Below are 22,428 nucleotides of genomic sequence, written 5' to 3'. Positions count from 1 at the left end.
GCACATGTAATTGCATCCATAACGTTAGACTGCTTCGGATAAATGTCTGCTAGAACAGGATCAAATGTAATGTTTTTTTTGTTTAGTTTTTTTTTACGAAAAAAAAATGTCTGATGAACTAAATGGACTTCAGAAGGAGTATGTTTATTGTACCCAGCTGTCAATCGCTTTGCAATAGTACTGTATATATAAATAGCTTCTTACCTCGGCCCTCTGATAATTCTTCCATCATTTCTCCACCACCTCAGCTCCAGCCTCATTTCTATTATGTGTAAAACTTAAGAATATTGTTCCTACGTTGGAAACTAATGAGTAACACAATATTACAAGAAACTCTGATTATCGAGGTAACACTTTAGAATACTGTTCCGTCATTAATGAATAACTACACAGGAACAAATGAGTAACACACTATTAACTTTCTAATCACTATTACCTAACAAGAAACTGATTAACAAATTAGTAAGTAATAGCGCTCAGTTAAATGAGGTAGTTCATTATTAGCTAATTAGTACTATTTTTTCATACTTTACTAAGGACTACTAAGAACTATACAGGTTTGTAAGACTGGGAAACTGGTTGAAGCTGGAAATTAACATTTGGCCTAGAACTGGTTGGAGACACTGTCTTGACCACATGGTCTATTGAAACAAAGGAACTTGCTGAAATAGCATTCGACCTCCCCCTCACGCAGTCTCACCTGATTTACATTTCACCCAGTAACAGCTAAAACTCACATAAGAATATATATATGGTTTAATGTGAATGATTATCATTGAGTATTGTGTTTAGTATCATTTAAACTGTCGCAGGGTAAGTGATACATATGTCTCATTTCCAAATAAGTAAAACAAAAGGAAATAAGGTTTTTAAGAGTTTAGGGATATCTGGCACACAAATGAATGTGGTCTCCTACTCCCAGAAGGTGTGAACTCAATGCTAATTTCCACTGTTAGCAAATTGTACCATGTAAATCAACTTCTGCCCCCAGTAAGTCTGGGGGGATGAACACAGTAAATTTCCACTGTGAATACAGGTTTACATATGAAATGAGGTCTGGCTATTTAATGGAAGGCAGCAAGGGATCGTGGCTCTTTCTGTATCTCAGATAGCCCGTGGATGCTGAGTCGCCGAGACTCAGCATTCATGTATTTCATGTCGGGTAAAAGATTTTCCTCTTTGTTCTAGAACATTTGATGATTTGCATTGATTATCTTTCAATTGATTATGGAATTATTATAATACATTTACCTGACATAATAAATTGTTATATTTGATTATTCTAACAGACTTTGACTTTATTTTCATTGGAGTTAAAACGAATAGTCAAGCATTAACGTATACTTAATGATGCACAGATATCATTGAAAAACACTTTCATTTTATGGAGTCAGATGAAACGAGTTAATACATAAGATAGAATGTATTGCATTTAATTATAAATCCCTTTGCCATTGGAAGAGACGGAACGCGCATGTGACCTTCACCGCTAATTTGAATGCCGCCCTTGGATCGAATTAGTCGGACTTACAGGTTCATAATTAATTTTAATAATAATAAAAATATTGACTGAAGTCATTGTAAGCTTTTGAGGTTTTTGTAAGGTTTTGGATAGAATGACTCAGGTGTTACTACATCCTTTAAAGGAACTACATATTATTTGGATCAGTATTCTAAAGTGAAGATCATGGAAACACGCTAATGACTAAAGTGTTACCAAATCCATCAGAAGGAATTACTGTACTATTCAAAACATTACAAAAGACTCAAAAGCAATGACTCCAGTAATTACTAGAGAGTTATCGTGCTTTTCACTTTAGAATACTGATCCAAATTATTATTATTTCCTTTAGAAGGATGTAGTAACACTTGAGTCATTACTAATGGGTTACCATTACCTTATATTACAAATTATGGATTATTCATGTTCATTATGAACCTGTATATAGTAGTTCTTAGTAGCCTAGTTCTCTGGGAGGTAGAAAAAAAATTGTAGTTACTGATTAGCTATTAGTGAAGTTTCTTGTTAGTTAATAGTGATTACTAGAATGTTAATAGTGTGTTACTCATTTGTTCCTGTGTAGTTATTCATTAATGATGGAACAGTATTCTAAAGTGTTACTACAAACTAGAAAGTAATAGCACTCAGTAGAAGGCAATAGTACACTTTTAGCTAATTAATAACTATTTTTCATACCTGGCAGAAAACTAAGAAATATACAGGTTTCATAATTAATGAGATTAATGCAGAATGTATAATTAATTCTAAACTAAAGATAATGGTAACCCACTAATGTAATGACCCAAGTATTAACACAATTCTTTTGAAGGAAGGACTCATTTATTTGAGGCAGTGATCTAAAGTGAAAAGCAGGATAATGACTGAAATCATTATAAGCTGATATAAATTTCTGTAAGGGAAGTTAAATAAATAAATCACTCTGTTGGTTACACTTTCTCTAGGGTATGGCTGATGGTTCCATGACACGTCTAGTGATTCAGAGAGAAGTGTGGACCTAATAAAGAGCTGAAAAGAGAGACAGAGAGTGACAGAGAATGGATAATTTGGGAAATAAATGGATGGTTGAGGCCACAGACAAATTCAAAGCATGTACGTTTTAATTTCGCATGAATATGTATATACATTCAAATAACATCCGAAGGTGCAAGTGTTTGATAGATGAACTAATTAAAGGAGATTAGAGTTTAGACTAAGCCGAGATGAAATGGCATAGATAATAACCCACGGCAATGTATAAAAAAAAATTGTTTAATAACTACTTGTCATTCTAGACCATGAATTTCAGTAGAAAGGAAATTAAGAATCATGCGACATAGGCTAGTTGTCACATAGGGAAGGTATACTATATACTATAAACTAATAATGTTTTGAGTCAATGTCCAGTGACTAAATTGATTGGTTTCATGATTTTGTATTTTTTTTTTTTTGCTTTTTGGTTACACTATTAAGTGTCTTTAAGTACTATATTACGTGTCTTTGAGTACATTTCAATTAAAAGGTTAGTTCACACACAATTTTTAATTATCCCGTAATTTACTCACCCTCAAGCCATCCTAGGTGTATATGACTTTCCTCTTTCAACCAAACACAATCGGAGTTATATTAAAAACTATCCTGGTTTTTCCAAGCTTCATGAGAGTGAATAGTAACTTTTAAAGCCCAAAATAGCGCATCCATCCATCATAAAAGTAATCATACGGCTCCAAGGGGTTAATAAAGGCCTTCTGAAGTGAAGTAAAGCGTTTTTGTAAGAAAAATATCCATAATTATAACTTTATAAACTGTAATCACTAGCTTCCAGTAACGTCCGTCCACGTGTTCATGAGAGAGTCGAGTTCCGGCGTATGACGTAGGATATAGCGTAAGCTTAGGTGAGAGTAGACTCCTCTCGCGGTTCAAACAAATAGGGCTGGGCAACAAACTCAAGCTCCTCTTCTCTTATCTCGAAATCCTCCGACATTTCTCTTTAAAAATTCTCGTTTTAGACTTTAAATTCGTGATCGGTGTTTTGTTAAGCTCTATCCTCTGTGCTTCCGCGTTCATCAATATATCATACGTCGGGTCAGAGGTCACTCTTCCGCCACATCAAGACTCACGTATACGGCCGTTACCAGCAGCCAGTGATTCTAGTTTATAAAGTTATTAATATGGATATTTGGGCTTCAAAATCTCAGTTACTATTCACTCCCAGTATAAAGTTTGGAAGAGCCATGATTTTTTTTAAATATAACTCCGATTGTGTTTGGCTGAACGAAGAAAGTCATATACACCTAGGATGACTTAAGGGTGAGTAAATTATGCATTTTTGGTGAACTAACCCTTTAATCATTTATATACAATGCAATATTGTGTATATATATTGTACATGTTTTTACATTGTACTTATACAAAAAAAAATACCTGGATGTAAATAAAGCTGTAATTAATTTCTCTGTTGTCACTTCCCTTACACCTTAACCTACCCACACATCCTTACCCATATCCCACCTCAAACCCATAATATGCCATTATTTACAATTACATTTTACTTTTATTATGCTTCTAACTGCATAAAAGTTACACTTACATTTTATCTATTTTTTAAAGTTGTGAGCGCAGAACCTGAAGGATGAAACTAAAGAGGATGTGCTGTAGAGTCATCACCTGTCAGCACTGCGCAAAAGGACTTTCTGTTATGTCTCTGTCTCTCTCTCTCTCTCTCTCTCTCTCTCTCTCTCTCTCTCTCTCTCTCTCTCTCTCTCTCTCTCTCTCTCTCTCTCTCTCTCTCTCTCTCTCTCTCTCTCTCTCTCTCTCTCTCTCTCTCTCTCTCTCTCTCTCTCTCTCCCTCAACAGATGGGCCGTTAGTATGCCTGTTTCCACAGTTTTCCAGCATGTGAGAGAGGATGCTGTGCCAAACCCCTGCTGGCAAACATTTTTCTGGCCAAATTCTCTCTCTCTCTCCCTCTCTCTAGCAATCTATCGTTCTCCTTTTCTCACTTGTTCACTCTCTCTTCCTTGTCACTCACAATACCTGCAGCAGGTATTATGTCATAATTATTACATCCACACTTCAGTGATGAAAAGAAGAAACATACAGTGCGATCGAACACAGCTCAAGCAATCACACACATATTTTCAACTTTTGCCAAACCTAATGGAAATGTCACTCATTTCTTATTTACACTGAGGGCTGAGAGCTCTGCTTCCCAGCTTGAATAAATATTTCTCTCTGTTTGAGATGGAATTGTTGCCGTACCATAAAACACAAACTAAATAAATAAGGGCCTAAACAACTTGAAAAGTAAAAGTTTATGCATCACAGAATTATTTTGGTTGAATCTGCTGAACATGTTTAACCATGTCTTTACCTATTTGAGAGCATCTCCTGTTTCTTATATGGGTTATCTTACATAGTTTATCTTCATCAATAAAGATAAACTAACTTTTGCACATCACATTTGCTTAGAGGACCAACTCAAAAAGTGAAAACACTGTCAAATGATAATTTGTTTTTGTGTGCCTTCTGTTTACTTATTTATTTTTCAGAGTATTTGTCACAGTAGTTTTTTTTAATGTAATGTGTTTGCTCTGTGAGAAAGCTAGAGCAAAGTAAATAAAATAAAAATCTGAAGAAAAAATTCTGTATAATTTGTGACTGAGTTGACATTTGTGACAAAACGAGCACAATTCCTTAACATATATATACAAAGTATTTTTTCTTTAAATTACACTTAATGTAACAGTTTACAGTATTGTGTATATATTTTTTAGATATTTTATATTTTTTATAGAGTTTGAGTAGTGTAAATGTTGCCATTTTAAGAACTAAAGGCAGGTAAAGTTGTTTGTCCCATGGCTCAAGAATCAGTGAAGAATTTATTTTTAAAGCTTTAAAATGACATTTTCTCTCCCTGTTTGTGTGGGTGACCTTCTAGCATACCACAGAAAACACTAATCCAGGAAATGTATTTTTCTAATATTTCATTTATATTTCACTGTATTTGAAAACCTATCTTGTAATAAAGAAACGTGAGGAATTATAAATGTAATAACTACTAATTAAAAGTGATAGTTAAATACTAGTAATTATAATCATTATATACTATATAATAACTAATTATATACTATAATAATACATATAACATTGAATTGCATTCGCTCTTCTCTGCTGTCAGTGGAGTCGGAGGGCAGAGCGCAGTGCTCTTGCGCGTCCAGTGATTTGGTGTCAGTGCCGTTCTCGTGCGCTCAGGAGTTAGACAGAGACACAGCATCACACAAAAAAACAGACGAATTTACTCCGGAAGACCAACACCGCTCTTTAATTAGTGCCTTGAGTGCTAATGAGGTTATTAACGCAGCATCTAAACTTGTTATTAAAATAGTGCCGTTTCGTGACACTGATTTGCGCAACTGTTTCCCTCACCTGGCGCCAGATTTGCTGGGGAATAAAAGATGATTCTCGACGTACCTCTATACCTATGAAATGATTTGGATTGCGCCTCGCGTTTTTGGAGGAAAGCAGCACTGAACGCAGTACGACGTTTTCTGGACAACTTTGGTGCCAGTGGACACGGGCAGTCGCGAAAGTCTTTTACTGCCTCAAGATTGTTGGCTCTAAGCAGGATGGACCTCATCGGGCTCTACTTGTTCCAGCTGGCAATTTTTGGTGAGTTTTCCTCCGATTAATTCTGCTGATTTGGGGGGAAACGCAGGATGAGCTCAGTTGCAGCTGTTGCGGATGTGAAGGGAATGGTGAATCCCTTCTTCGCCTGCAGACGCACGAATCATCTTTACAGTGTCGCCGCATTTTAACTTTAACTTGTTACTTTTGCGATTGTAATGTCGTTATGTGTTTGTTCTATCGGGAAGTTGCGGTGTTTAAGCTGTTAGGACATTGTTCCTGGTTTGATTTACGATATTGTCAGTGCGCACATAAGTGTCATTATCATGTTTGGCACACCAAACGGACGACCTGCTAATGTCATTATGTTTGTGTGTTAAAATTACCTGTCGCTTGCATTTAATGCGCTAGTTCACGGCACGTTAGCTCCATCATTAAAGTGACACCCTGTCCGTCAAGCTGTGCGCGTCATCGTGGCATCTCGCGCGGTCCGCAGGTAGCGCGCAGGGCGCATCCTATACTGCAGCTATGCAAAATAGCTTTAAAGAATTATGAAGAGCCAGCAGCCTGAGACATGAGCTCTTGTCAAAACGTTTGCAAAGGATACCTCCTAACTAGACCCCATGCAGCTGTCTCCATGTCGTCCTGTCGTTTCATTTGTGTACTCCACTGAGACTTAGTTTTATCAAACAGTCTCAAGAGAATGCGCTTGTGCATTGGGCAACAGGCTGAAAGTAGACGTTTTAAGGGAGGCTTTCTTGGCATGCTGGAGGGAAGAAGAGAAAGAAAAAAACCCTCAGATTGATGATGACAGTTCTATTTTACCCATATAATGTTTAATAGCCTTGCTGAGGCATTACTGCTACAGTCATGCTTCATTTAGTGCTCTTAGATTTAAAACTCCCACATTGAATATGGAATATAAATGGGTTACATTTATGAGATAAATGTGAATGTCACAATGTTTTCAAGTAGCCTACTCGTACAAACTTAAACAGGAGCAAAGAGAGAGATACTGAGAAAGTGAATGGGTGGTGTGTGTGTGTGTGGTGGGTACGGAAACTCATCCTATAGTCTCTTACAAGCCATTATCGTCATCACTCATCAGATATCGTCATCATGTCATTCAAACTTGCGCCTTCATATTTTTGAGTGGATTTTGAATGCAACTTCCACCCCCAAAAAGGAATCTTTGATGATTATCTGAAATAAGGAAGATCATTTACTTTAAACAGGAAATTCTGACATCATATCCCTGCATTTTGCTTCAAAAGACATGACATTTTTCAGTGGAACACATCAGCAGTTATTATCAAAATGTCAAAGCTCTCAATTACATAAAACAAAGATGCATTATCTGTCAAGTTCAGTTGCAATTTTGCTTGGTTTATTAAAAAAAGATGACATATAGTCTGGATTTGAACCTGGGTTTCCTTGGGGGGGGTATTTGAAAAATGTATCACTATAGCCAAAAATGTATTATAATGTATACTGAGCTGATTTAAGTTGTTATAAGTGAGCCAGAAATGCCACTGTTCCAACCAATAGGCTACAACAAGTTTATTATAGGATTGTGAACAAAAAACAAAATCCATAAGGATTAAAAACAGGTGTAAAATTAAAAACATAAAACCAAAACAGACATTCAATTAGTCTAAGGGCTAGTCTTGCAGACCATCAGTGTAATATAAACTCTCTCTTTCTTATACACACACACACACTTTTCCCTCTGAGGTTCACATGCAGAGGACGAAAGACATATAGCCACCATGCAGCTAGATGGCCAGAGGCACATTTTATACAGTCATTGATGGCCAGGGACACTTTTGAACTGATTTTCGCATGTTTGTTTTTCTGTCATGGTTGGGAATTTACGTGGACTTCTGTCTGATGATATTTTCCGTCTCCTTACTCAATAGTAACCCACACACAAACCATTTGTAAACTTTCATTAAGACATTTTCAGTATGTGTATTAAGCTGTTTTACTTTCAGGTTTTACTTTCCGTGTGGGGACATTTTATTCTTAGCACTATGTGTGCATTTTGCCTCTTTTAGAAATGCAATATATTGCTAACAGTAAATATTTTGGGTCAAATTATGAAGCGTCCTCTCCTACAGAGGAGATACAAGCAATGTGAACGATGATTGGTTTGTGTCCTTCTGTGTCACACTTTACTTTGACACAGCCATCACTGTGCTAGTCCACGAAGAAACTTTAATGGGCTTTGTCAACTATTCTGTTGCAGTGTAATCATTTGAAGACACTTTGCTACCAACTCTTATATACATTTCACACGTGGAAATATGATTAAGTTATGAATGAGAAGAATCATTATAGTTTCACATTGCATTATATATTTTTTGAAGTGTTCGTTCTAGTTAGTCTTTGAGCAAATCCGATTGATCCTTTCTACAAGTGATAATTATGTCATTTCCAACATGTACAATGGTGTGTGAAATTCATGCATGTAAGGCAAATGAATTCCACCTTTCCTAGACTAATGCTCATTTAGCCCTTTAAGCTCTTAGGGGATTGAATACATTTGTTAGCCCCACATTTAGTAACCTTGAATTGTGGCAGATTACATTATGTGGTGCTGTTCATTGCACCTTGCTGGGATATGAATTTATTCTGGCAGGGCTGCTGTTTCTCAGCAGCATTAATGCGAACTGCCCCTCCTCCCCTTTTGGCCTGTCCAGGTTCTCTGTCTTCACCCTGCTAATTATCCGCATACATCTCTTAGTGACTAAATATTCAAGACTTAGTCTATTCTTTCAGCATGATTTTTTGGGGTGACTTTTTAATTAGCTGTCCCTTCAGAGTGAATATTGACTGAGATTGACTTGATTCAGCCGAGGATAAGTAGGCAAGATGAGCATTAATGTGCGATGTGCAGACAGGGCTGTTGTGTGTCTCAATCGTACAGAACTTGGTGGAATCTGTGACCAAAATCTTATATCATTGCATGAGTAATCATAATAAATATACAAAAGTATAACAATTATTGCCATAAATGCAACAACAAAATGTTTTACATATAATAATGTGGTAATGGCTTTTTTGGGTATTTTAGTGAATTAAGGATGCATTTCATTTGATTATTTATCTTTTTATTTACTTGATGTAAGTATTTGACTTATTTACTTTGTTACTTGATATTCATACTTTTTATTTATATTATTAATGCATTCTTCATAAAAATAGATATGCATTCTTCATAAAAATAAAATATTATTCTTTAAAAAGTCTTACACTGATTTTACGGAGCCCCTAAAGGGGACATGGTGAAGGAAAAGATATATGAGATGGGAGGAAAAATTATTTGTCAATTCTTTGCGTTTTCTCTTATATCTTAAATATTTTGCATTCCTATGAGAAAAATTGTGTTCGCGTCCAAAATGTCACGGGTTCACCTGATAAAATGTTTTACAAGTGAACGCAAAGTTTCTTGAGGGAACGCAAACCATTTGCAAGAGAACACAAAACTATTGACATTAGGGCTGTCACAATATCAGATTTTTCTCCACACTGTTATCATGGCCAAAATAATTCCCGATAACGATATATCACAATATCTATAGAAGTTTGGTATCAAATATGGTAAATGGTAGTCCAACATACTTGCGTGAAATTCAAGAACAAATATCATTGTTTCTCACCTAAAAAAAAAAGCCTAAATCAAATCATATAAAGTGATTGTGTCTCTTCTTAAGACTAGGAAGACTTGCTCGATTCATATGGATTACGTTTACAATGTTTTTTATTAACTTTTTGAAGCGTCAAAGTTTGGTTACATGGACTTTCAATGGAGGAACAGAAAACTCTCAGGTTTCATTAAAAATCTTAATTTATGTTTTGTGTTTGCAAGAACAACTAAAGTCTTGAGTAAACGATGACAGAATTTAAATTTCTGGGTTAACAAACACCTGTGTATGGTATTTTTGTATTTGATATTTTAGCAGTATCATATATTATGAATAAAAATGTGGAAGATTTTCACACATCTAGATCTGTCTGGAATGATACTGTAGGAACATGTCACAATATTGAATCTTATCACAGCCCACTGAGCAAGCGACGTCTGTGGACATACAAAACAGGTTGATATCACGTCCGTCCGTCCAGGCCATAATCTGAACGTCCATTGACATCCAGAATTAGTTGATTAATGACAATGAGAAATTATGTCCAATCTGGCTATAATCTAAACGTCCACTGACAGCCAGAACTAGTTGAGAAAAGACGTTCATACTGGCTATAATCTGAACGTCCGGTGACATCCAGAATTAGTCGATGAATGACTTAAAAAAATATGTCCAATCTGGCCATAATCTAAACGTCCACTGACAGCCAGAACTAGTTGAGAAAAGACGTTCATACTGACTATAATCTGGACGTCCGTTGACATCCAGAAATAGTCCATAAATGACGTGAATAAAGATATCCAATCTGGCCATTATCTTAATGTCCACTGACAGCCAGAACTAGTTGAGAAAAGACGTTCATACTGACTATAATCTGGACGTCCGTTGACATCCAGAAATGGTCCATAAATGACGTGAATAAAGATGTCCAATCTGGCCATTATCTAAACGTCCACTGACAGCCAGAACTAGTTGAGAAAAGACATTCATACTGACTATAATCTGGACGTCCGTTGACATCCAGAAATGGTCCATAAATGACGTGAATAAAGATGTCCAATCTGGCCATTATCTAAACGTCCACTGACAGCCAGAACTAGTTGAGAAAAGACGTTCATACTGACTATAATCTGGACGTCCGTTGACATCCAGAAATAGTCCAGAAATGACGTGAATAAAGATGTCCAATCTGGCCATTATCTAAACGTCCACTGACAGCCAGAACTAGTTGAGAAAAGACATTCATACTGACTATAATCTGGACGTCCGTTGACATCCAGAAATGGTCCATAAATGACGTGAATAAAGATGTCCAATCTGGCCATTATCTAAACGTCCACTGACAGCCAGAACTAGTTGAGAAAAGACATTCATACAGACTATAATCTGGACGTCCGTTGACATCCAGAAATGGTCCATAAATGACGTGAATAAAGATGTCCAATCTGGCCATTATCTAAACGTCCACTGACAGCCAGAACTAGGTGAGAAAAGACGTTCATACTGACTATAATCTGGACGTCCGTTGACATCCAGAAATGGTCCATAAATGACGTGAATAAAGATGTCCAATCTGGCCATTATCTAAACGTCCACTGACAGCCAGAACTAGTTGAGAAAAGACATTCATACTGACTATAATCTGGACGTCCGTTGACATCCAGAAATGGTCCATAAATGACGTGAATAAAGATGTCCAATCTGGCCATTATCTAAACGTCCACTGACAGCCAGAACTAGTTGAGAAAAGACATTCATACTGACTATAATCTGGACGTCCGTTGACATCCAGAAATGGTCCATAAATGACGTGAATAAAGATGTCCAATCTGGCCATTATCTAAACGTCCACTGACAGCCAGAACTAGTTGAGAAAAGACATTCATACTGACTATAATCTGGACGTCCGTTGACATCCAGAAATGGTCCATAAATGACGTGAATAAAGATGTCCAATCTGGCCATTATCTAAACGTCCACTGACAGCCAGAACTAGTTGAGAAAAGACGTTCATACTGACTATAATCTGGACGTCCGTTGACATCCAGAAACAGTCAATAAATTACGTAAATAAAAGATGTCCAATCTGGCCATTATCTAAACGTCCACTGACAGCCAGAACTAGTTCAGAACAGATGTTCATACTGCACTGTAAAAAAAATATCCTAATTTTACAGTAAATAACTTCCTATTTTCATCATTGTGGTGGCGTTCATGTGTGTTCAATTCGTAAATACGATCTTTATGACATGTCTTGAATGCATCAATAGCTCTATTTTAGGGACAATCCTTACAAACAATCATTGCTAAAATACATTACAGACTGTCACAGTGAGAAGATCTTTGTCCTTTATCAATGCTAAAGACCTAACCACTGCAGTCAACACCTTGGAGTATCCATGCTGTTAAATAAAAGTCTGTAGACAAGGGTTAAGGTTAGGGTTAACCCCTTAATTTCTAACCCCCGGTTTCACAGACAGGGTTTAGATATAAAGCCAGGATTAGGCCTTAGTTAAATTTGGGCATTCAATTATAGCTTTTAAAAATGTACCTTAGAAGAAAAAAACATTACTGGTGTGCATCTTGAGACAAAACAATGGCACTGACATAAGATATGTCAGTATAGCCTACAAGTTGCTTTCAGGTAATACAGCTCAAACGTGCATTTTAGTCTGGACTACAGGCTTAAAGGAGAACTCCGGCGCAAAATGAACCTCGGGTGTAATAACACATTGGTACAGACTAAATCGTTCCCTGAGATTTGTTTTCATGATAATCGAATGTAAAGAGTTTTATCTCTAAAAACAGTTTAGCTTATAACGCTAGTATATTGGGCATCGAGTAAGCAAAAAGAGATCGCTAGTTAATACCATTAACAAGGCTCAAATTAGCCCCACACTAACACGGCAGCATAATGAGTGTCCTTACATGCAAACCGAAGCATTGAGAACTTTGTAAGTGTATAGACAGTTTAATAAGAAGATACTTTACACAGACAGTACAGTTAGCGCATACAGACAGCAGCCATCTTGGAAAACAGTCTCGCATAAGAGAAGCACTTAACGCAACAGAGAAAATAAAAAAATAAATATAATTTATCTTATCTTCAATATCTACACGTACTGTTCGCTCACTCTCGTGGTTCGATTGGTCGAGACTGTTTTCCAAGATGGCTCCTGTCTGTATGCGCTAACTGTACTGTCTGTGTAAAGTATCTTCTTATTAAACTGTCTATACACTTACAAAGTTCTCAATGCTTCGGTTTGCATGTAAGGACACTCATTATGCACTGTTCTGATAAATTGCTGTTTATCAGAACAGTGATAAATAAATGTTATTATATATGGTATACAAGTTACTGTTTAATCTTTCATTTTTTATCTTTCATTTTTTATCTTTCATTTTTAATCATGCACTGCAATGAAAACACATTTAAACAATTGATTAAATATAACAGCCAGCCTACAAATACAACTAAATAGCACGTGTATATTTTTTTCCTATTCTTTCTTTTAAAACATTTCATATTGTCCTGTTATTGCAATGTTTTCACACTATTGGCTGTCTCTCCGAGTTGTTTTGAGCATGATTGGTTATTCTGACTGTCATCCAGGAATCTGGCCAATGACAACTATGCGCGCCTTTACCAGTCAAGTTTGAATACGTCAGTTGAAGTGAGTGGGTGTCTGTGCTCCTGCTCGGGACCTACTTCGGTTTTGTGGCTTTTACATTGTTTAAAACATGGATTATTTTACATCGGACTGCTAAATGTTTATTTTGAGCGAGTTGCGGGATGTAAATGAAGAACAAACAAGGAATATGGACAACGAACAATGGACATATTGCAATCTACGGAAGGTAACGTAAATAACTTTTTATTTTATACAAATTCTAATACATCAAAATATAGTGTATTAAATTGAGAATCTAAACGCGATTAGAGAAATATTGATATTAGTACGGTATTCCAATGTATTAGGCTAATTATGTGCTGAGCTAGCATGTGTATTGTCAGCTAACTTAGTTTATGATAAAAAAATAAAATAAAACTCAGCATTGGAGCTTTACAATGAGTGAACTGAGAACATTGTCTCTTTAGACAGAAGAACTCGAACCACACTCCTTTACTCGAGTCTAGAAGAATCTGCAAACTAGGCTTTTAAATTGTTGATCGCGGGATTTAACGTTAAAGTTAGGCCTAACGTTATTGTCTTGGAGCTGGTGAGTCAATTTTGCAAGCTTTTGTAAATGTCTCTGTTAGTAGCCTAAGTAAAAACAAATAGCTAATATTGCTGTGTGTGTTTCCTTCATGATCCAGGCATTTTGGGAGTAACGTTAAATATTATCCAGCCACACGATCTTCAGATGGTGAGTATTGTCATAAAATACACGTGAAATAGAGGCAGAACATGGACACTCTGCTCAAAGGCACACTGGTTCAAACCCTCCAGACAATGTTTTATCTTCTATCTTCTTGAGTTTATACAGGCCTAGCTGACCCAAAAATAAATGTCTAACTTACTTTTGTGAAACACAAGAATGTTGGGAATAAAACAACTGTATGAGAAAAACAAAAACAAATAAGGCATTTCTCAAGATATCTTAATTATGGTTCTACATAAGAAACTCATACAGTTTCAACATGAGGGTGAGTAGGCTAAATAATGAGAGAACTTTTTTTTTTTTTTTGGATGAGCTGTTCTTTTAAGGACATTTGCTAAATTAACCATGGTTTTTATTATAGTAAAGGTGTAGAAACCATGTTTTTTTTATGGTGGATTGATTACAATAATTTATTACCATTTGGTTAGTGTCACAAAACATTGTTAATTTTAGTAAGGGTTCTCCAGATTTATATAACACATAACCTGTATAATTTATTTAAGGAACACATTCAAAATGGTCCTATGTCACCCAGATCAATAATTTATTAACGCACTTTTTAACTTTTTTTTTTTTTTAGATCAAGCATTGGAACAATGTTTACGGAGCAGAACAGGCACCAACAGAGAAACAAGTCCATCACTAGTAAGTATCCATTGCAGTATCTAAAACCGTAGTCAATTTTAAAGGCACAGTGCACTCCAAAATAAAAAAAAATCTATTTTTTCCCGTGCCATTCCAGATGTATATTTTCCACAAAGATTTTTTGAAAAATTATCCATTATTGTAAGCCAATATAATGCAAGTGCATGCACCAGAAACTTCATACAGTACAGCCTGCTGTGTTGTTCACACAAGATGTTTTCTGCATTTATCATGTGAGCTTTACAATGCTCTTGGACTTTTTCGACCTTCCGCATTTTGGTGTCTATTCACTTGCAGTATTTAACACAAACACAAGAGATGGATAATTTTTCTAAAAGTCTAGTTTATTTTTTCTAAAATGTGTTCATCTGAAGAAAGAAAATCACATACCCTTTCGGACGGCATAAGGTAGAGAAAATAAAGGGGGTATCAGTTTACTCTCCTTTAGCTACTATTTATAAACCTTACATGTGATTTAATAAATTTACAATTAAAGAGGTGTTCCAAGCAAACAGCTATGTGTGTTTATATTAGGGGTGTACGATTCAGAAAATGTCACGATTCCGATTTTTAGGCTCAAGATTCGATTCAATAGCGATTTTCGATGCAAAAACGATTCTCGATTTAAAAAAAACGATTCACAGTATGTAAATGTAGTTACTTTTCCTATGTAGGTATTAGGGATGTGCATCTCCATAACTGAGGCCGATGCGATACGCATGTCGATGCATAGCCAACGATACGATACATTAAAGATAGGCTACATATAAGCAGCTACCGATGCAATGCAATGCGATTCACTATTATTACGATGCGGTGCGATTTGATTTCAACTCAACGCGATGCGATTCAATGTAATACGATGCAATGGAGAAAAATATGATGCTATGCAATTCAATATTCAATTATTTTATTTATTTTGTTCATATTTTGTGCCATCTGACTTTTAACGCATGGCTCTTTCACATACAAAAGATTTGGTTTTCAAAACAAAAAAAAACATAGCGTTGCGACGTTCGTCTGTTATAGGACAACTTAGTTTGAATAAACGAGCAGACACTGCTACTTGCTCTACGTTTATTTAGAATTAACAGCCAGACAACTAGCAGTGACTTGAGCTTTCCATTAAATGAATCACACACAGTAAACAAATCCTTAAAGACCCACTCCGATGAAAATAATGTTTTTCTAGGTGTTAACATGTTCTTGTGGCATTTTTCTGATGTTAGAGGACATATCTTGAGAAAAATAAGCTTGTATTTCTGAGTATTTCTACATTCAAATGGCTGTGAATCAGTAGCAGACGCTAAAATGCCGGCTAAAATAGACTGGAGTTGTGACGTAGTAACTCCACTGGGCGTCTCCACACGCGATGTCTTGGAGTGAAATAATGATTGGTGATCGGTGATAACTTTGATTAACTTCGTATAATAATAATTAACGTGTATATAATACTGTTGCCCCACCGGTATTGGGGGTGTAAGCTAGCGGGAGAGACAGAGCTCTCAGCAACGGGCAGGGGGAGGGTCGTCTCCGTGCCAACGGCACCGCCCACAACGCAGAGGCGATTTGCTAATGAGCTACTGCCGCTCTGCTGAAGCGAAGTCCCAGAATACGGCACAGGTTTTGTGATTTTGGCTAAAAATGGCATAATCATAATTTAAAGACCACTGGGAATGTTTAAAAATAGCTCAAAATATGATCGGAGTGGGACTTTAACAAAAAAAAATCAAACAGGCCTATTCTGGTGGGTGCGGTGATGCGGTGGTGTAACATGTAAGGCTGGTGCTGCCAATAAGCACCTAAAATCTGTCACAAAGAACCGGCAAAAGTAATGATTATGAATATGTAAAATATAGCAATGAGATATTTTAATTGTTTATTAATAAACAAGTGTTTTCTTTGCCAGTGTCGGCTGCAAAGATGAAGTTGACGATGCTGACTCACGATCTTCGCAGTAGTCAACGCGCCAGAGAGAAATACACAATTCATACGGATTATCTGCTTATTACATAAGCAGAGAGCAGTCTGTATTCTTACGTTTTGAATTGTTCTGTTTAAAAGTAGACCTGTCTGTGAGGCAAGTAGGCTACCTTATATGCTGAGTTTCGGTTCATTTATGAGACGAGCTCCAGTTCACACGCCGGCGCCTCCGTGTTTATCGTCTGCTATATTTACTTCTTATTTATTAAATCCAGGCAATTGGTTGATGAAACATTGATTAAAATTAAGATACAATTAATACAAAACTAAATGCACTTTAAAGAAAGGTTTTGTGCTTTCTGTTTGGTGTGTCTGTGAAATTTTTAAAGCATCTTTTAGTGCCGCGTTCAGAGCGCTCATGTCCGTAACATTGTTTTTTCCTCATAAATGCAAACCCAATTTTTTTTTTTTTACAATTTTTTTTGTTCTGTGGAGACTACAGTTAGGCCTACTCATAATTTGTATTCTGAATACGTAACGCTGGTATATGTATTCCGTTACTCCCCAACACTGATATTAGTATAACCTTATCTGCAATATATTTTAATAACACGGTTTTGGCGGTTATAGAGTTTATTGTGGCAAAAATTCATCTCAAACAAACATCACTGCGTAAGAGACACTCAGAGTCAAATTATATAAAATAGAAGTATTTATTCTTGCAAGAATAGGAGCAGTCTAATACACAGTTGTTACCCTGTGCAGAAGAGTGACACACCCCCAGACAGACTGAACTAGCTTTTATCTTAGTTTCAAGGCCTTCTTCCCCCCAGAGCCTTCCTCCCAGTAGTTTTCCATAGACGTCACTAGTTGGCCCACTAAGCTCCCCTGCACTAAGTGGCCTTCTGACATCTAGGTCAGAGGTCCTTGTTCGTCTGTTCTCTGGAGTGTCTCCCTCTTCTGCCTCCCCAGGTACATAAACAGAATCCTCTCTCACTACAAGTGAGAGACACACATGTGACATTCTTTGAATCATCTATATTTAACTAAAGATCAATGAATATCATTAAAATTGCCACCACAAGTTCTAATGACGGTGTTCAACTATAACCATCGGTCTCACGGTTATATAATAACCGTCACACCCCTAGTTTTAACATAAACAATAATAAAAATAAAAAACCTTTCACAAACAGGTCTTTGATAACTATTCAAATGTAAATAAATATATATGTTAGGGGTGTGACGGTTCACAAAATTCACGGTTCGGTACGTTTTTGATACAGCAAAAAGAAAGAAAAGCCAGAGAAATTTCCTTGATTTAATTTTTTTAATAATTTTTCATCAAAGTATGATAATTTTTTACTTTGAGCAGTGATGGAGCTACACTTGACTCTTCTTAGGAGCATATAAAACAAAAACAGCTCCTTGCTCCTTGAAAAAAATTAATTGTAATATTGTAGTAGTTATAAACAAAGGTTTATTTTATTTCAGATTAACATTTGAGGGCAGCAATTTTATTCATAATGTCGAAATAAAACCGACGTAACGTTACTTGAAAGCATTATAGCCTACTATTCCTGCCAAACTTCCATGGTTACAGTTAGTAGTGTTACTACAGTAAATCCATGGTGAATGTTGCTGATCTGTGGGCACTGGATAGTTCATTCATGGCACAATGTTTATTCCTGTTTTCCACGTCAGCGCTGTTTGATCCGTTAATAACGGAGAAATGTGAATGTTTCTCACTAGATCTCGCTGCGATATTATTACTTCAGTGGCAAATTCAACTGCTTTCTTTACTGGATCTCTTAGTGCTGTGTAGTAACAGTGTCGCTTGATCAAGACGCTGGATTGGTCCAAACTGATAAACGATCCGTCAACCACACAATAACGAGTAGCGCAGCTGCAGTTTCGTTCCGCTTACATTACGTTTGCTATTTGATGTTGGGCAATGTTGTGGTCGCGGCAGCATCTCTTACATTATGAGCACGCTTGCCACGCCCCTACATTTTAAATAACGAAATTTTGGTCAGCAGGAAAAATAGTCCAACAAACCGTTCGGTTTGTAATGCACACTGAACCGAAAGCCTCGTACCGAACGGTTCAATACGAATACGAAAATATATATGTATATGTGTGTGTGTGTATATATATATGTATGTGTGTGTGGAATGCTTTATATCAGGCTTGATGTAATTTTACTTGATTTGTGATTTAATAACTGTTTCATTTCATTGATTCGAGTACTAAAATTTTCTATGCATCTCTGCTGCAAGCTAAACCACAACAGTGGCGTTTGTATTTATTTATTTTACATGTGTATTTTTTTGCTTTGATTGTAGCTGCTGTCATGAAATGGGACCCAGCTGCAACAGAGGCCCAAATAAAGTCTGCAGCCGATCATCTGAAACATGCCCCCGGGAGAGTCGGGGCTTGCCGCTATAAATGAAGCTTGTGAAGCTTATAGCAGCCACATTTTGTTAATTGATATGTTATACTGTTTTAACAACATTTTATAGATTATTTAAAGGGAAATTGTGTTAATTTATAACTTTACTGTTCTGGCTTTTAAGTTTTGGTCCAGTAGAACAAAATAGTAATAAAATATATATTTTGAGATTTAAATAGTTGATTTCTTGGAGTGATCAGTTTGGTTTACAGGCAAATGGTAAGCAGTTTATTACAATTATATTGATAAGATATACAAATGCAAGACTTGTATATACACTACACAGTTCCCGTATTCAATTGAGTATTCAATATTATCAAAATTCTTTCAAATCTTATTTAGGTCTATGGTCTGTGTGTCTGCAGTTTCATGACACGACAACCATTAACAATGAGTAACTGGGTTTTTCTCAGTGAGAACTAACTCACTGCCACTGTTTTGAAGTAAAGATTTTTTAAAGTTGGATCCTTGCAAAATGCACAAATGGGATTTCCGTTTCAATATGGGTCTTTAACAGTCTTCTTTGACATTTATACTACAGAAAACGTGACTAATACAACTTTTATTCTGGCTGCCTTTAGATGTCTAACAATTACGTCTGTAGCATGTCTTTAATTGACGTCTAAACAATGTCCAAATTTTTTTTATAAAAAACGTTCATTCTGGCTCCTGTGAAGACGTCTTCTGGATGTCTAACAATTACGTCTGTAGCACGTCTTTAATTTACGTCTAAACAACGTCCAGAAAAGACGTATAAAAACCTTTCATTCTGGCTCCTGTGAAGACGTCTTCTGGATGTCTAACAATTACGTCTGTAGCACGTCTTTAATTTACGTCTATACAATGTCCAGAAAAGACGTATAAAAAACTTTCATTCTGGCTCCTGTAAAGACGTCTTCTGGATGTCTAACAATTACGTCTGTAGCACGTCTTTAATTTACGTCTAAACAACGTCCAGAAAAGACGTATAAAAACCTTTCATTCTGGCTCCTGTGAAGACGTCTTCTGGATGTCTAACAATTACGTCTGTAGCAAGTCTTTAATTTACGTCTATACAATGTCCAGAAAAGACGTATAAAAAACTTTCATTCTGGCTCCTGTGAGGACGTCTTCTGGATGTTTAAAAATTACGTCTGTAGCACGTCTTTAATTGACGTCTAAACAACGTCCAGAAAAGACGTATAAAAAACTTTCATTCTGGCTCCTGTGAGGACGTCTTCTGGATGTCTAACAATTACGTCTGTAGCACGTCTTTAATTTACGTCTAAACAACGTCCAGAAAAGACGTATAAAAAACTTTCATTCTGGCTCCTGTGAGGACGTCTTCTGGATGTTTAAAAATTACGTCTGTAGCACGTCTTTAATTGACGTCTAAACAACGTCCTGAAAAGATGTATAAAAAACTTTCATTCTGGCTCCTGTGAGGACGTCTTCTGGATGTCTAACAATTACGTCTTTTAGACGTATTATAGACGACTGTTTGCTCGCTGGGCAGGATCACAAGATTGGACGGATTTTTTTCTTTTTTAATGAAACTTTCAGCAGTGCTTCATGCCTACAGTACTTTTATGTTGTTGATCTTTTCATGAGAAAACATAAATATTTTATGACTTGGTGGTTTTGCAAGTACTCATACAAGTTGATTGGTATGAAAATATTTTTTTCTTTTCTTTAAAGCAACCATGAAGGTCCACCCCTGAACCTAATTCTAAGTGGTAAGCAGAATGGACAAAAATGTACGAATGGGATCATACGAATACATATGAATTCACCAATTTGCCAAAACTTAAAATAGTTATAATTGCCAGTGTTGGTATTAGAAATGAGGCTTGAGCAGTAAACTCTCACCTTTTGAGAGGAACTATAAAATCTCAACATTCCCTGACATTTGAGTTATTCTTAGATTCATGCGAGATCTAAGGATATGGCTGTACATTTTTTCATTCTAACTATTTAATTATAGCTCTTCAATTGTGGAATTTATTGGCAGTAGTGTTGTCTTGCTGATCAGATATCTTTTTCCTAACAAACTCAAAATCGTATCTGACTGTCAATAATGTGTGCTTTAATCATTTTTTTGATTAGGCCTACGTACAATCCTTTAACACAATCTAACAATTCTCCATGCAAAAAGTGGAAACTCTGCTTACTCCTTTCTTAGACAGTATAAAACAATAAAAAAAGACAAAGAGGTAACATAAGAGAAAATGAACATGCTCTCCCTCCTCATGCCCCTGTGCTTAGATATATGTACTGCGGCATATACCGGAATATACCGGGTGACACATTTCTGCCATCATACCGCCCAGTCCTAGTCTGGTGTCGTATCTAGCACACCTGACAATATGTATAGACCTATGTGTGCATGTGTCTGGTCAGATCTGAAATATGCACCCTTGGTGTGAGCTCATTTAGAGTCAGTCATCCATTCAGTCGGCATGTCCGATCCACCCCTATAATCTGGAGAGAGAAGAGAAGAAATGGAGACCTTTTTTGGATTTAGATCAAGGAAAGCACACACACACGGGCAGAGAGGACTGAAACACAGGAGGAGGTGACAGAGCCGCTCATTATGTTAACGGTCCGTCATTCCGCCGTCTTTTGTAAAGGCACGATTAAACTGCCGGGACAATTACCAGCGCCTCAATAAAATAATCTGGCATTTTTACGGCTTCCATGCGGCACACCGACAGGCGGAATAGGAAAAGGCCTGAGATTGTCTGGAGTGATTTTATCTTGACAGGGTGCTGAAGAAAGCCACTACCTTGCTCGCAAGCAGAGACTTCTTGTTAGTGCTACGGAGTCTGGTGTTGAATGTGGGGGGAATTGAGGCTGAGGTACAGTCACGTGAATACAAATGAACGGTTCACACTCTCATCGAGTCCATGTGCCACAACCACTAGAATACAGATCAACAATGCAGGGTCTCATGGTCTCTGCCTGCCTGGGAGGGGATTTAAAGTGATGTGTGAACTGAAATACGTTTTGTTCTGTTTACTGTAGCCTTTCTGTCCCTTCTGTCTTCTGAGACTTGGAGAATATGTGAACTTCAACCCAGAGCCAACATGTGCCTTTGGCTTGAACGTGTGTGTTCAGGGTCCAAAATTTACTTTTTGCAATGGCCGGTGAAAAGAGAAAATCTACTGGTGATGCATTTTCTTGGTGGCCATTAAACTGCATTTGGCATTATTCTTGTTTTCCTTATTTTACAAGATATATATATACTGTAGGCTATATATATATATATGGTATATTA

The 22,428-nt window shown here is 36.6% G+C and overlaps 1 protein-coding gene across 1 annotated transcript in view; it reads left to right on the top strand.

Annotated features, from left to right (window-relative positions):
- Window positions 1-5,698: 5,698 nt before the first annotated feature.
- gfra4a (GDNF family receptor alpha 4a) overlaps window positions 5,699-22,428 on the top strand; it is a 148,439-nt gene continuing 131,709 nt past the window's right edge. The window contains exon 1 of the mRNA XM_056248022.1: window positions 5,699-6,167. Coding sequence (XP_056103997.1) covers window positions 6,125-6,167 — 43 coding nt within the window. The 5' untranslated portion in view covers window positions 5,699-6,124. The remainder of the gene's footprint in view (window positions 6,168-22,428) is intronic.

The sequence above is a fragment of the Rhinichthys klamathensis genome, unplaced genomic scaffold, assembly GCF_029890125.1.
Source record: "Rhinichthys klamathensis goyatoka isolate OS25496 unplaced genomic scaffold, OSU_Roscu_1.1 h1tg000053l_1, whole genome shotgun sequence".
Taxonomy (NCBI): Eukaryota; Metazoa; Chordata; class Actinopteri; order Cypriniformes; family Leuciscidae; genus Rhinichthys; species Rhinichthys klamathensis.
The sequence above is the reverse complement of the archived record's forward strand: the minus strand, read 5'-3'. Positions and strand labels throughout refer to the sequence as shown.